We start from the raw sequence: 14,960 nt of genomic DNA, 5'->3' as shown, positions 1-14,960 counted from the left end.
ACTGTAACAGGAGGGCACATACAACCCACACAAGGGACACTCCTGGAGCACCCAGCACAGGTGACCAGGGAGACTGTGCCCCTGAGCCCCACAGGAGCCATATTACATAAGGCCACCAACCAAGACTGGGAGACGTAGCAACCCTACCTAATACATAGAAACAAACAGAGAGGAAGCCAAAATGAGGAAACAAAGAAATGAGTCCCAAATGAAAGAACAGGAGAAAACTCCAGAAAAGTAACTATGGAGGCAAGCAAACTACCAGATATAAAGTTCAAAATAAGTTATAAGGATCCTCAGGAACTTAGTGAGAACTTAAACAGAGAGATAGCAAGCATAAAAACGGGCATAGAAACCATAAAAAAGAACCAGTCAAAAGTGAAGAATATAATAACTAAAATGAAGAATGCACTAGAAGGAATCACCAGCAGACTAAATGAAACAGAGGATTGGGAATACAAGGTAGCAGAAAACACCCAATCAAAACAGCAAAAAGAAAAAAGAATAACAATTTAAAAAAAATGAGTATAGTTGAGATCTCTGGGACATCCCTCATTAACATTCACATCATAGGGGTACCAGAAGAGAGAAAGCAAGGGATTGAGAATCTATTTGAAGAAATAATGACAGAAAACTTTCCTCCTGGTGAAGAAAATAAGACATACAAGCCCAGGAAGCAGAGTCCCAAAAGAGATGAACCCAAACAAGCCCACACAAAGACACATTATAATTAAAATTAAAAGGTTAAAGACAGAGAAAGTCTAAAAGCAGCAAAAGCAGATACCTATAAGGGAGCTCCCATAAGACTGTCAGCTGATTTCTCAACAGAAACTTTGAGGCCAGAAGGGATTGGCATGAAACTCAGTGATGAAAAACAAAGCCCTACCACCAAGGGTACTCTACCCAGCAAAGCTATCAGACTAGATGAAGCAGAGGATTGAATCAACAATTTGGAAGACAAGGTAGCAGAAAACAGGAGAACAAAGAGCTTCTCCGATAAGAAAAAGCTAAAGGAATTCATCGCCACCAAACTACTATTGCAAGGAATGTTAGAGGAACTAACTTAAGATGGAAAAATAAATAAAAAATATGAATAGTAAAATGGCAATAGCTACATATTTATCAACAATTACTTTCAATGTAAATGGATTAAATGCTTAATCAAAAGACATAGGAGGGCTGAATGGATAAGAAAACAAGACCCTTATATATGCTGCATACAAGAGACTCACTTCAGATTGAAAGACACACACAAAGTGCAAGTAAAGGGATGGAAACAGTTATTTCATAAAAATGGAAACAAAATAGCTGGGGTAGCAAACCAATACCAGACAAAATAGACTTTAAAACAAATGCTATAAGAAGAAACAAAGAAGGACTTTGTAATCCCACTTCCTGGTATTTATCCGAAGAAACTCAAAACACTACTCTGAGGTAATGTGTGCATCCATATGTTTATTGCAGCATTGTTTATGATGGCCAAGACGTGGAGGAAGCCTGGGCGTCTGTTGATGGATGAATGGATAAAGAGGAGGTGGTACATACATACAATGGAATATTGCTTAGCCATGGAAGGGAATAGGTTCTTGCCATCTGTGGTGGCAAGACCTGGAGGGTACTGCGCTGAGTGTAGTGTGTCAAAGAAAGATGCAATGTGATTTTGCTTATATGTGAAATCTAAAAAACAAAATAAACAAAACAGAAACAGACTCATACAGACAACATTTTGATGGTTGCCAGATGGGAAGGGGGTTGGGGTGGTGGGTGAAAAAGGGGAAGGGATTAAGAAGTACAAACTGGTAGTTACAAAGTAGTCACGGTGATGTAGGGTATAGCGTAAGGATTATAGTCAATACACTATAGTAACTATGTATGGTGTAAGGTAGGTACTAGATTTATCAGAGTGATATGGGAGGAAAGTCAGGGGACAGGGTGAAAAAGGTGAAGTACAAATCGGTAGTTACAAAACAATCACGGGGAGGTAAAATAAAGCATAGGGAATATAACCACTAATATGGTAATAACTACGTATAGTGCCAGGTGGGTACTAGCCAGGGGGATCATTTCTTAAATTATATAAATGTCTAACCATATGCTATAGACCTAAAGTTAATATAAAATAATACTGAATTCAACTGTAACTGAAAATTAAAAAGCAGGGGAAAGCTGAAGGGCAATTAGTGGTCCAAATTTCCAGGTATAAAACAAATAAGTCATGGGGATGTAACATACAGCATAGGAAATATAGTCAATAATATTGTGACAATGTGGTACAGTGTCAGATGGTTGCTGGACTTATCATGGTGATCACTTCTTCAGGTATATAAATGTTGAATTACTACTGTGTACCCCTGCAACTAATATAATATTGTGTGCTAACTATATTTTTAATAAAAATATTTTAAAAGAAAAAAAAAAAGACTAAGTAATAGCATCATTTGATTTAATGGATGATTACAATAGCCACATTCAAAAAAATCTTTATTATAACAACCTAAACAATTATTCCTAAAATCATGCTTAGACAAAACCTGCCTGGAACAGATTAGGTGCAATGTACACAAAGACATATATATACCACCCTCTAGTATAAAATTTTCCAAAAAACAAATGGGGAATATAATAATTTATATTTATAAAGAACAGATGTATATATAAGCACAGTTATAAAGAACAAAAAAAACTCAGAAAAAAGTAATCAGAGTATTACTTCTTACACATAAGGCAACTAATGCCCTAATATCTCAAAATCCTTCACAAAAGGAGATAGTTTAATAAGTTCTGTTCAGGGTTTGTTTGGTTTTTGCTTTTTGTGGTTTTCTTGTTGCATGTTACTATTTTTTCTTCTTTTTCTTTTCATCTACTTCCATTTTAAGCTTAACTTCTTCAGCTGTAAGGGCTCCCAGTTTCTTATTCTTTGCTTTCTTAACCTTTTCCTTGATGGCAGCCACATCAATTTTAGTTTCAGTAGAAGCTAGATAAATTAAAAACACAACATATGTAATTCTTTAGATTTTACCAAATAAAACATAAAGAATATGTATTTAGGACAATAATTTCAGAATACTGTTATAACTGGAAGGTTATGTTCTAAAATATAAAACACCTGTCATCTGCCTAAAGGAAAATTAGAAATTGCTTTAAGAGGAAAAAAAAATCGCAAAGTACTGTAAAATTACATTAGTACACGTATACATGAAAATGGCATTAGAGATCAGCTATTTGAACCAATTACTGGATTCAGCTATATTAAAACTACATTTTTTCCTGCAAATGATACTTAAAATTGGATTACGTTTACTTACATTCTTTTCAACAGTTTGGAACTTTAGGGCACTCATTAATATGCCAATTTTCCATCTTGCATGTTAAACTAATTTAAAATTACATTTCATGAAGAATATTACATGTAGTGCTAGCTTTAATAATTTTAATTAACGAATCATGAAATTATAGGTCAAAATCTACTTCACCTAATACCACATAAAAATAGTTTTCCAAGTATTAGTTCAATGACTAGTAGAATTTTATTTAACAAGATTTTGGTAATAAAAATAATAATCTTAAAGTATTTGAGGGCCTCCTAACAGAGCTCAACCATCTAACCAATGCCAAAAGTTTGAATGAAACAGAGAAAGAAAGCAGCAAAAAAATGCAACTTTTTCTTGCCATTTAAGAAGTCTTCAGAGCATAAAAGAAGCCGAAGATTAAAGATGTCATCAAACAAACTACCCAGCAACTTGAGAAGAGATTTAAAGCCTCCACTATAGAACAGCTACATTTTCAGTCCTAATAAACTGAGATTAAACTATTGTTGAACTACCTTCAAAGTATATAACTAATGGATTTTACAAACTGCAAATATAATGCTTATGATATTTTTAACTTTTAGACAACCAATGATCTAAATAATAGAATATAGTATTTTTACATCTGTTAACACTGATGTTATACAAGACACTAAAACAGTAATGCTGTATCTGGTTTTGACCAATAGGTCATATGCAATGCTGCCAATGACACCCCTACCCTCACTGTGCCACTGGCACTTTGTAGAGTTACTTTGGGAATAGCACAAAGGTCACCAGTGGGAAAGAAAATGCACAAGAGGAGGATGAATCAAAATGAGGCTAGGAATGGAGAAGACACAAGAGTGTTTCCTCCAAGCGTCTGTTTAATAGCCCTTGTGTAAGACCTTCCTATTATTTTGTTGGTGTCCTTTAGTCCAAGGTGATGAGAAATCCATGTTAACAATATAGGAATCACACTTTATGCAATAGATCACATAAGAGAAGAAAAGAACAACTTCTGTTAAGTTCTTTTTGAGGCATGATAGCAGAGCTCAAGGGGTCTCACGGCCTTATTTTTATTTTTACAGAGGAGTCACTGCTCTGGCTTTTATCTTTCAAAACAAAGCGCCCTTCTCAAGTACAACCAGAGGTCAGGCGAGGACTATCGGTCTGAGATACTCTTACAAAGACATTAGCTACCATTAAATTATAAGTGACCTCAGTCGTCTCTTGTCCCTAAGATTAGTGAATAATGAAATGCTAAGAGAATTAATGAAAGATATGGTTATTTCTTTACTTAACACTCAGAGATTCAGACAAATTCACTTTGGGTTTACTCTTCATGTAACAGACTTTTTCACATCATACCACGAGTTGAAAAACAAGCATTACCTTCCTTAGGTTTCACAACTGGTTTTTCTTTAGGTGGAATAAAAGCTTTGTTTCTTTCCTCTTGTCTCTTACTGACAGTTTCTGCTTGTTTAGCCTACATTATTAATAAAAAGTATATCAGTAAAACACAATTTATAGCTAAATAAGAATTCAAGTTTCTATGAACTTGGCTCTTAATGTTGTGAGCCAGACATAGTCTTACCTTTATTGCTTCCATTTTCTGTCGCTTCTTTTGACTTGCCTTCAAGAAGTATTCACCACTAGCCAATTCTTTATCAATCTGTTGAAACCAGTATTTACAATTACATCAGAAATAACGTGTCATTTCCTAAGAAAGTCACAACGTCCTTGAGATAAAGACAGTGGGGTCAAAAATCTGATTAATTCATACAAGGAGTGACCAAAAAAAAAAAGAATGAAATGTACTCTAAGCTGAAGGGAATACAGGCACAAAAGCATGGAGGTAGGAAAGTAGGTGATGTGTTCATGGAATACACAACTGACTGCTTTCAGTGGGGCGGAAGGCCAGTGATTCAGAAAAGTGTAAGAGGAAACTAGAAAGACAGTTTTGAGGAAGCTTGAAGAAACTTGAATGCCAGGCCTTCGAAGGACGTAGGACCTGATTTAGAAACGACTGAAGCTTCTGAGAAGAGTGAAGAGACCAAAGCAGCATTTTAGAAGGTACAGAAGAATGGAGAAGAGATAAAAGCCTGGAATAAAGGTAGTGGCATGCAAAATGAAAAGCCAGAATTGTCAGGATTTGGTGACTAATGAAACAGTAATTAGAGAAAGCTGTAGCTCATTCATTCAATATATAGTCAACGTTGATAACTGATCTATCTTATACATACGTAGTATTATTATATCTAAGGTAACATTCTAAACTCTTTACAGTTGTAATCTCTTTACAATTGCTAATTCATTTAATTCTCATTAACAATTCTTTGAGATAGGTGTTATCATTATCCCCATTTTATGTACAGGAAAACTGACGCACGCACAGGTTAAACAAATTATTAGCAACTAAGTGGCAGAATAAATCAATTGAGACCTCACTGTTTCAAGAAGCTTACAGCTACAGGGGAGAAAGAAAAGACAATTACTAACTACAGGGTAGGGCCATCAGAAGTATAGCCAGGGTTATGGACACAGGCTTTAGTAACTAGATCACTCCACTTTCCAACTATCAGTTTCTTTCTGGCTTCACTTTTGTTCCCTTCCAGAGTAGACCTCTGGACACAGCACGTCCACTGTTCACCATAATGATCATCATTCCTTTTTCCCCCTTGACCTTTCGTCAGACCTTACCTAAAAAACTCCAAACACAGGGCTGTGTAGAAGACAAGACAGTACCCAGAATGGGATGTGTTTATACGCTGAGCACAAAGAACTGGCAGAAAGGGAAGAGTTTCCAAAGGAGGGAATAATGAAGCAAGATCCCTCAGGAGATGGGTAAAGATAGAATTAAAAGAGCAAGTAAAGAAAGGATTGCTACAGATGGAAAAAAGTAATGTAGATGAGAGAAAAGGAAGTTGAAAGAGTTCTTGTCTGATGGTCTGAAATATTACAGTAAAATAAAATGCAGTGTCATTTGCTAGGAGTGGGAGGGTGCCTAGAGAATTAAGAGGATATACAGGACTGCCCGACAATACTGAGGACTATCTAACTCAGGTTGGAAACATAAATTATAGTGGACATAATCCAAAGGGATGACCTTCTCCACCCGTTTGGTAACGATATTACGGGAAAGAACTCCAGTTTTATGACTGCTCCAACCAAGTTTTAGAGTTCTGCTGGGCAGGTGTGATGGAAGGAAAAGGGAGCATGAAAGAAAACAATGATGGGCATGACAGAAAAGGAAATTTTGGAAAGGAAATGAAGCCAGAAGACAATTGACAAAATGAGAGGTACTCATAACTTAGAAAAAAGGTAGATAATAAATATTAAGATTTCAAAACTGGAGCAGTCATATTGCTCCACAGTCACAGAATGATGCTAAAGCAGAACAGAGAGCACTGTGGGTGAAATCTCTAAATTGTTTTATCCATGGAACACTTACAGAGACAGAAGCGACCCAACCACCTTGATAGAGTTTATGCTCACAATGTGAAACCCCATCACCACCCCCATGCACTTAGCTCAAAATTAGCCTAATATTTACACTTACCTTCTTCTATCTCTACACACTCACACACACGCGCGTGCACACACACTCCACCTGAAATACCCCCAATAAAGTTTCTGACAAAATCAATTCTAACAATTTCCCCCTCATGTAACAAAATTCAGCATTTAATACCGACCTGACTTTCTGGTTGTGGGGGTGGGAATGGTGTATACTCTTTCTTAACGGTTTTTTTCTTCGGTTCCTTGCGTTTATTCACATTTTTGTGCTTGAACTGCGGCAAAAATCTTTCCCAACTTTGTGATCTTAATTCAGAATCTTTTGCCAACTCTCGTTTAATCATTAATGTCTATAGTCATGCAATGTACAAACAGTGTAAAAATTTTTAATTTCAAAAATCATATAGTTGTCAAACTAAGACATTACAAATATTGTTCTTATAAATAATAAAATTAACAAAAGGGGTAACTAATTCTTAGTCTCTTCGGTAGAATTCAACCAATTCCATAAAGAAAAAATAGGTAATCTGAAACATGCTTAATTAACCAAGCATCATAAAATCCTTAGAAATTTAGATTAAGAAATGCAGAACTGTTCAAACAAATTGAGATGTAAAGGAGGCTAATTCAGCTTTTCAACCATTACTTCACTGAAACCTTAAAATTCAACTTAATAATAGCAGGAACCGTTTTCAGTAATGTTCCCTGCAGGAAGGGAAGCTTTCAGTAGCACCTGAAACATCACAGGGGGAAAAAACAAACTTTCCCATGATCAGACAAAACCAATATTCTCACCTTTCTCCCACTCCATTTGAATTTTATACACATTGGGACATGAGAAGATGCAAACCAGACATCAGATGCACAACTAGCTCTCTTTCTCTTTAATGTCCCAATGTATTCAAAATTGTTCTTTCACCTTAATCCAATAGAGTTTTTAACTTAAATTCATCAAATTTAAGTGGACTGCTCAACAAATACCCATCGTAAAACAACTCATTATACCATGGTTACATTTCCAAGTACAATCATGATTTGTGCACACAGGGATATAACAGGTCTCTTTCAAAAGGTTAACACTAAATAATTAGAGTATTCAATTCCAAAAAACAAACAAACAAAAAAAGTTTTAATGCAATTTGAAATACTCCAGGCTTTATTTAATAGAAAAAGGCAGAATTCTGAAAAATCATATCTTTAAATATAGTACATGGGCTCACAATATAAGAAAATTGGATTGGCATCATCTATAACAAATTCTATGAAGCTTTTCTTTGTGTTAGAACTATATAGTACATTACAGTGTCCCCGTTAATACTGGGCTCCCGAGACCTAAGCTTTCAAGAAGTACTGTGTTTCCCCGAAAATAAGACCTAGCCGGACCACCAGCTCTAATGCGTCTTTTGGAGCAAAAATTAATATAAGACTCAATCTTATATAAGACCGGGTTTTATATTATAGTAAAATAAGACCAGGTCTTATATTAATTTTTGCTCCAAAAGACACACTGGAGCTGATAGTCTGGCTAGGTCTCATTTTCAGGAAAACATGGTACCTACAGGACTGGAGTAGAGTTGAGTGGGCTGAACTTCACCTCTAATAGCTCTGCTTTATCTGTTTTGTATATTAGATGGTCATTTAAAAAAATTAATTTCAAGACAGGTTTCAATAGCTAAAAGAAGTCTGACAACCACTGTTATAGCAATATATAATTAACACTCACTTTTATATTATAAATTGGATGAATATTCTTCATAGTATCTAGGACTACTTTTCGAACCTGAAATTTGCAAAGAAAAATGAATTAGTCACTTTGAAAGATTTTAATGAACTAGGTAGAAGGTAGACAGGGATTAACATATTGCAAAATATCCTGCGAACCAGGCAATGGCTACCAAATTGAATACAATAGTTCCTTCAACTGTTCTTAGTGGCTGTTAGAGCTTTCATAATAGTTAACCTCCCTTGGGTACAATGAAGTTTCTCAATTGTACTACGAAAATTGACATATATAACTAGTACAACACTCTGGTTATACAATTTAGGGGGAAGGCGGCTGGATTTAGAGTCAGAAAACGAGGGCTCAAATAATGGGGCGCCCACGTCATATGGGAAAGCCCCTTAATTTTCCTGTTCCAGCTTTCTCATTTGTAATATGGAAATGAAAGTACCTCAAGAGTCTGTTGCAAGAATTAAATATGATAGTATATTTATACTTTATAAAACTATAAAGTATTCACTATATTGCCCCCATGAGAAAAGAGCAGATAATTTGCAAGAATGAGGTCCAATAAAGTTACTATTAAAGGCCCTCACAGCCAGACCCAGACAGTGACAGCAGCAAAAGGCGGTAACTGAAGCAGTACCTGCTCCACAGATTTTCTCGTAATATTTAATTTGGCAAGCTAAAGAAAATGTGCAGGTGAAACATTTAACATTACACTAAATTCTAACAAAGGAAAATATATCTCGAAGGAAAAGAAGTTTCCAAAGTCTGAGCTCTACTGGCTGTATAGGTTACTGCAAATAACAAGACCTGTTCAATTCTCTAATATTTGAGCACATGTAACATCGTGTGTCTCATATGTGCCACAGACTAAGACCTTAAATAAATACTCATTTAAAATTTGTCGTGGAAGGAGTGATGATGTGCAGACCTTCTAACTGACAAATGGATGTCTCTGTAATTGCCAAAAGTTGGCCATAATATGTTAGGGTCCAGGAGTGATGATTCCTTCACATTCTATGAAGTACAAAGTATTTACTAATGGGAAATCGAACAAAGCATATTCTTAAAAAATACAATAATTATAAAACAATATATTATTTAACAAACTATTACACTGTAAACAGTTTATTTAATTTGTTCTCTGCTGAAAATTAACTGAAGATAGTAAGTAGTTCTCACCTCTTTTAAGCCACTAAAAGGTCCAATAGCTGAAACCGTGTTTCCCTGAACCATAATATAACAGTTTGTTAAGAGTTCCAATGCCTATATCAAAAGAACAGTAAGTTGAAATTCAGTTGAAGTACACTGAAAAACTAATGACAGAGGAAGATATTCAAGTTTTCTACTGATAAAAAGTACCTTCAATGTAGATCCTTTGGGACCAATAAGACGTTGTCTTCTTTTTACAAATCTTTCTTTATTTCTTACTAAAGAACCTATTTTAATGATGTCACATGCAACATCATCCTGAAGAATTCGTACTGCCTTTTGAAAAAATAAAGAAAATAGTCCATCAATATTCTTTACAACTACATTTCTTTTCAAAGCCTACACTGATATCTAAGCACAATAACGAAAACTGTAGGAGGGAGGGAAGCAGGGAGGCAGGCAGGGATGGATGGGTGCAGTGTTATACGTTGCCTCTAACTTTGTCACAAATAAAGCAAAACCTCTGTAACTCTAAATTTACCTGTTCAAATGAAACACTCCTTGCTAACAGTTTTATTAGGTCTCTGGCCCTAATGATGATATACGGATCAAAAGTCTTCTTTGTCGTACAAACAGTCATGCTGCCCTCAATCAGGTCCAAGGTTGCATTGACATGCTACAGGGAGGAAACAGCAAACAGGAGCTGTGTAAAATGAACTCAACTTCAGATAATTACAGAGCCCATCCTAACCTATTAATTACTGTGCATTAAGCTCTCTCTGAAATTCTATCAACTCCCTCCTTAAAGAAGCTGGGTAATTAATATAAAGAATACTTGATTACTCTCATACTTCAAGGAATATAGAAACTCAGACGATTGAAACCATTTACAGTTACTTGGCTTTAAAATACTTTGTACTTACTGGGATAAAGATTATCTCTAGTTTAAAAAATATGTATCAATCCAAATGAGGCCACACTTAAGATCTACGGTAAAAACGTAAAGCTACATGGCTCCCCTATCCTGGACCTAGTGCTAACCCACCATCTGCTCCTTAGGGTGAGAATGGACTTTCCGTTTCAAACATTTTTCAAGCTGGTTTGTATTAGCTAAATACAAAGTAAAAACAAATTATTATAGGCTCATAAAGAACCAATAATTGAAAAATTATGCATCAATTCTCAATAGGAAGAACCGAATTTCAACAAAGCAAATAAACACGCTATTTTCTGACTTGCGAGCATATTCTGAAAAATATTTCAACATAGTGAGTGATCAACATAAGGTGGGGTCTCTATGAGTTCACACACACACACACACACACACACACCCACGGTCCAATCCCAGAAATAGACAGCTGTAAAATACTGCTTGCAGCTTGCCAAGCCCCCCTCATACCCATGGGCACAAACTACTCCAGAGCAGATATGAAATATATTTCATATCACATCCTAGTACACATATACACACTCATATACATGCACATATAAATGAACCAAAAGCTTCAGGAAATGATCCTGACCACATGCGATACATTCATTTCTTAAAGACTCATTATACCCACCAAATGACTTCTGGATCCAGTAATGGATCTCAATCCACAGTTTGACAAACAAAAACAAACACTCTGCTCTAGGGGCACGGCAGCAGCAATAAATGGACAAGATGGCACAGCCACATCTTTCATTTAAAAGGAAAATTAAGCAATTAGACAGGAACATGCCTCAACCCAAACTGCACAGGTGCATGGCAACTGCCATAGCGCAGAATAGGCATTCTGAAACTTGGAGTTCACAGGAGTTTCAGACAGTCCATGAAATCTCAACAGTTTTAAAGGTATGTGAATTTTTCAAAGTAATCTATTACTCACAAAATTGAAAACAAATGAGTTACCAGAATAAAGCTTATCTAGGCTGTTTAAAATACCAGTGGAATCAAATTAACCAGTTATGCTAGCACCTTAAAAAAAAAAAAAAAATCCATCAGCACACATGCACTTACATAAAAGTAAAGGTATAAGCAAAAGCAAAACCTCAAAGAAATACATAAAACATACATACATGTTCATTCAAGGCTTTCTGTACCAATGGCCAGCACTCTTTCAAGTAAGCCTCTCTATATTTCGGGAACAAAGTTGCAAAACTGCTCTCCTCCAAGAGTCCTCTAGGATTGTCCTCTTTGGAAAAACCTGGTTCCTTCCAACCATCAGGAACAGTGAGAAGTTCTGATTCATCTACAGGAAAAAATTTACATACCAGATTTTAACCTATTTTTGGGCACTTTTTGAACACGTAATATGCATACATTTACAAGCTTCCCATACTCGTCTTGCATTTCTTCTTATGCTTTTTAGATTATTCAACAAAATCCAGGCCTCTATCATTATCATCAACACAAAATTATCGTACAGGGTTCAGATAAGACAAAGGTTCATAAGACAAAGGTCCTTAAGGGCAGGGACCCTCCTTGGATCTACACTAATTAATATATGCTTGACAGATATTGGATACTCAAGAAATTTCTATTGCACTACATACACTACGTTAGAGTTGAAGCCTGAGTATGTGTGTGTATATACGTATATGTATTTGCATGTGTGCATGTGCATAAAACTTTTAAAAGCTGATATTGTGGTACACGCTTTCAGTTAATAATCACTGGTATAGGGTTCTAGGTTTCCCGTTTTCATGTGCCTCTTTCTGTGTATCCTTCATGACAACTATAAGAGGTAGAAGAAATCAGGATTATTTTCCACATTTTATAAAAGACATTCAGTCCAAAAAGATTAGTGACTTGCCTAAGGGGAAGGACCATAAATTATCTCCCACATCATTGATTAAAACTCTTGGTCCTGAATTTTAGGAACCTTTTAAATCCAACAGCTATACTTTAAATCAGCACTACTCAAAGGCATGATCCATACCCCTGCACCATCAGCATAAACTGAGAGTGTGTTACAAATGCAATTCTTGGCCTCCACTGCAGACCTACTGAATCTGAATCTCAGGGATGAGATTTGTCCCTGATTAGAGAATCTGTTTTAACAATCTTATTAGGAGATTCTTATGCCTGAGAAGCAGGTCCACGTTATCCACCCCGGTCAGCGAAACGTGCTTTCTGTTTCTTATACTGACATCCATTTTGCTATTTCTCGATCAAATCACTGAGAATTAGGTAGTCTTCATCTATCATTCACTTCCCAATATCCTAAAAAAACCCCAAAACCCTCAAAATCTACAACGGTCATTACTTAAAATGCACATCTGACCAAGTCTTTACCCAATATAAATGCTTCAATGGCTACGGAAAAAAAAAAAAAAAACTGGTGAAAAATACACATGTGAAAAGATGTGCAACCTCACTAGTAGTAAAGAAAGCTCAAATTAAAACCTCAGACATCATGTTATAATTACCAAAATGACAAGAAATTCAAAATTCACATAATTCCAAGTGTTAGTGTGGATGAAGAGCAATGAGAACTCTCATCCACTGCTAGTGGGAGTATAAACTGCCACACTTTGGCAGAGGTTTAGCATCACCAGCACATACCCTACACTTCAAGGATTCCAATTCCATGTACATAACCTACAGAAACTCTTGAACATGTAAACCTGGAGGTCTGTACAAAGATGTTTATAGCATTATTTATAATAGCAAACAATGGGAACAACCCAAATGTCCATCGATGGTAAAATGAAAGTAAATTAGCATATATTCATATTAGGTTGGTGCAAAAGTAATTGCGGTTTTTGCAATTTTTATTATTTTTTTTAACCTTTTAAACCGCAGTTACTTTTGCACCAACCTAATACATGGGAACATCATACAGTAGTGAAAAGAACAAACCACAGCTTCAAGTGTTGCTCTGATTGAATAACAAATACAATGTTAAGCCTAAGACACAGAGGAATGCCTATTGTCCTTTCATTCATAGAAAATTGAAAAACAGGCAAAACTAAACAATTTTGTGTATAGGTGATAACGATTATGAAGAAAAAGCAGAGCATGATCAACACGATTTAGAATAGTTACTTCATGTCTCAGAAAGGAAAAAAAAAATGATCTGAGAGGTGTTTGTAGGGGGCTTTGGGGGTATGGTAATGCTTTATTCTGCCCAATGGTCTGAGTGCTCCTTTCTCACGTGTTGGTTTTATTCTTTAAGCTGTACTCTCCTACGTACGTGCATAAAAACAACAAAACATCTTTAAACCTTTTTAAGGCCTATAGAATAAAGAGTCAAAGGTTTTTAACACCAGTAAGAATGGTTCCTCAGGTCCTGGCCTATTTCCCTAGCCTCTCTTCCTGTCATTCATACTGAAGAAAATGGATAAAACCAGACTACAAAACAAGGAAGCAACTTAAAAGCAGGGCAAAGAGTAGGAACCATGTCCACTGATATTTTAGCAATCTGACAAACAGGAATAATTATACGTGTTCCAAAAATTCTTCACTAACTGACAAACTAGCGTTCAGGACACGTCAGAGATCCCCTTCTCCACATCACTGTGTCTGCCTCATTTCTTCATTATCAGCGTTCACTCAAATACATAATGACCTCCTTCCACCGCATCCTTCATTTTGTCAACGACTTCAGCCATCGCCGCGAGCACAAGGTCCCGCAGTGCCCTCCACAAGTTCCCAATCCTCATCATTTTACAGACGGTGTATTCCGCAACACCTTCACTTTAGAGGCATCTAGTAAGAGCGATTGGTTAGGAACACGTGGCCGACACCACATTGGCCTGAGGTTTGGCAAGCCGGCCAACACCTCCAATCGTCAGCAATTACAGGTACTCGACTTTAGAGAACAGACGCAAGACGGCATTACATTACACGTTCCCAGCAAGCGAAAGAAAACAATCGCAACTCAACACCCAAAGCCAGGCTTCGATTCTCACACAACGTTACCTCGGTCCTCCGCCTTCGGCTTCTGGTTACGAAATTCACTTTTCCCAAGCGCTGAGGCTGACCCGTTGAATTTGGAGGACGCCATGTTTAAACTGCTTTCCGTGTTACCGGAAGTGAAACGGTTTTTAAATCCTTCCGGCTAATGTCCCTGTGCTCAAAATGAGTTCCGCAGAACTCAGACGAGTTGATCTGCGCAGTCTCCGTGTGTGCGTACGCTAGAGCCCGAGTCATTTGCGCAAACTACACCGTTTTTCTTACGTGGCCCATGGAGAGCCGGAGACTTTTCTCGGATGCACTGCAACCACAGAGTTTGACTGCATGCTGGGAATTGTAGTTTAGCACTGTGTGCAAGTTGGAGACCGTTTTA

At 36.6% G+C, this 14,960-nt stretch overlaps 1 protein-coding gene across 1 annotated transcript; it reads right to left on the bottom strand.

The window, feature by feature from the left end:
- Window positions 1–2,429: 2,429 nt before the first annotated feature.
- On the bottom strand, window positions 2,430–14,748 carry KRR1 (KRR1 small subunit processome component homolog). Its single transcript, XM_019755068.2, has 10 exons — window positions 14,594–14,748; window positions 11,746–11,918; window positions 10,226–10,360; window positions 9,895–10,020; window positions 9,715–9,798; window positions 8,530–8,586; window positions 6,986–7,156; window positions 4,885–4,962; window positions 4,683–4,776; window positions 2,430–2,974 (listed from the first exon to the last, which is right to left on the bottom strand). Exons 1-10 carry the CDS (start codon window positions 14,676–14,678, stop codon window positions 2,835–2,837), a joined length of 1,143 nt encoding a protein of 380 aa, XP_019610627.2. The 5' UTR covers window positions 14,679–14,748; the 3' UTR covers window positions 2,430–2,834.
- Between the last annotated feature and the right edge of the window lie 212 nt (window positions 14,749–14,960).

Source organism: Rhinolophus sinicus, linkage group LG02 (genome assembly GCF_036562045.2).
Source record: "Rhinolophus sinicus isolate RSC01 linkage group LG02, ASM3656204v1, whole genome shotgun sequence".
NCBI lineage: Eukaryota > Metazoa > Chordata > Mammalia > Chiroptera > Rhinolophidae > Rhinolophus > Rhinolophus sinicus.
This window is presented reverse-complemented; position numbering and strand designations above follow the sequence as displayed.

Excerpts from the sequence above, each read along its gene's own strand:
- KRR1 (XM_019755068.2), bottom strand. The coding sequence starts at position 14,678 with ATGGCGTCCTCCAAATTCAACGGGTCAGCCTCAGCGCTTGGGAAAAGT. Across the intron at positions 11,919-14,593 it reads GCCGAAGGCGGAGGACCGAG|ATGAATCAGAACTTCTCACT; the intron begins GTAACGTTGTGT and ends TTTTTCCTGTAG. Across the intron at positions 10,021-10,225 it reads GGAGTGTTTCATTTGAACAG|GCAGTACGAATTCTTCAGGA; the intron begins GTAAATTTAGAG and ends TTTTTTCAAAAG.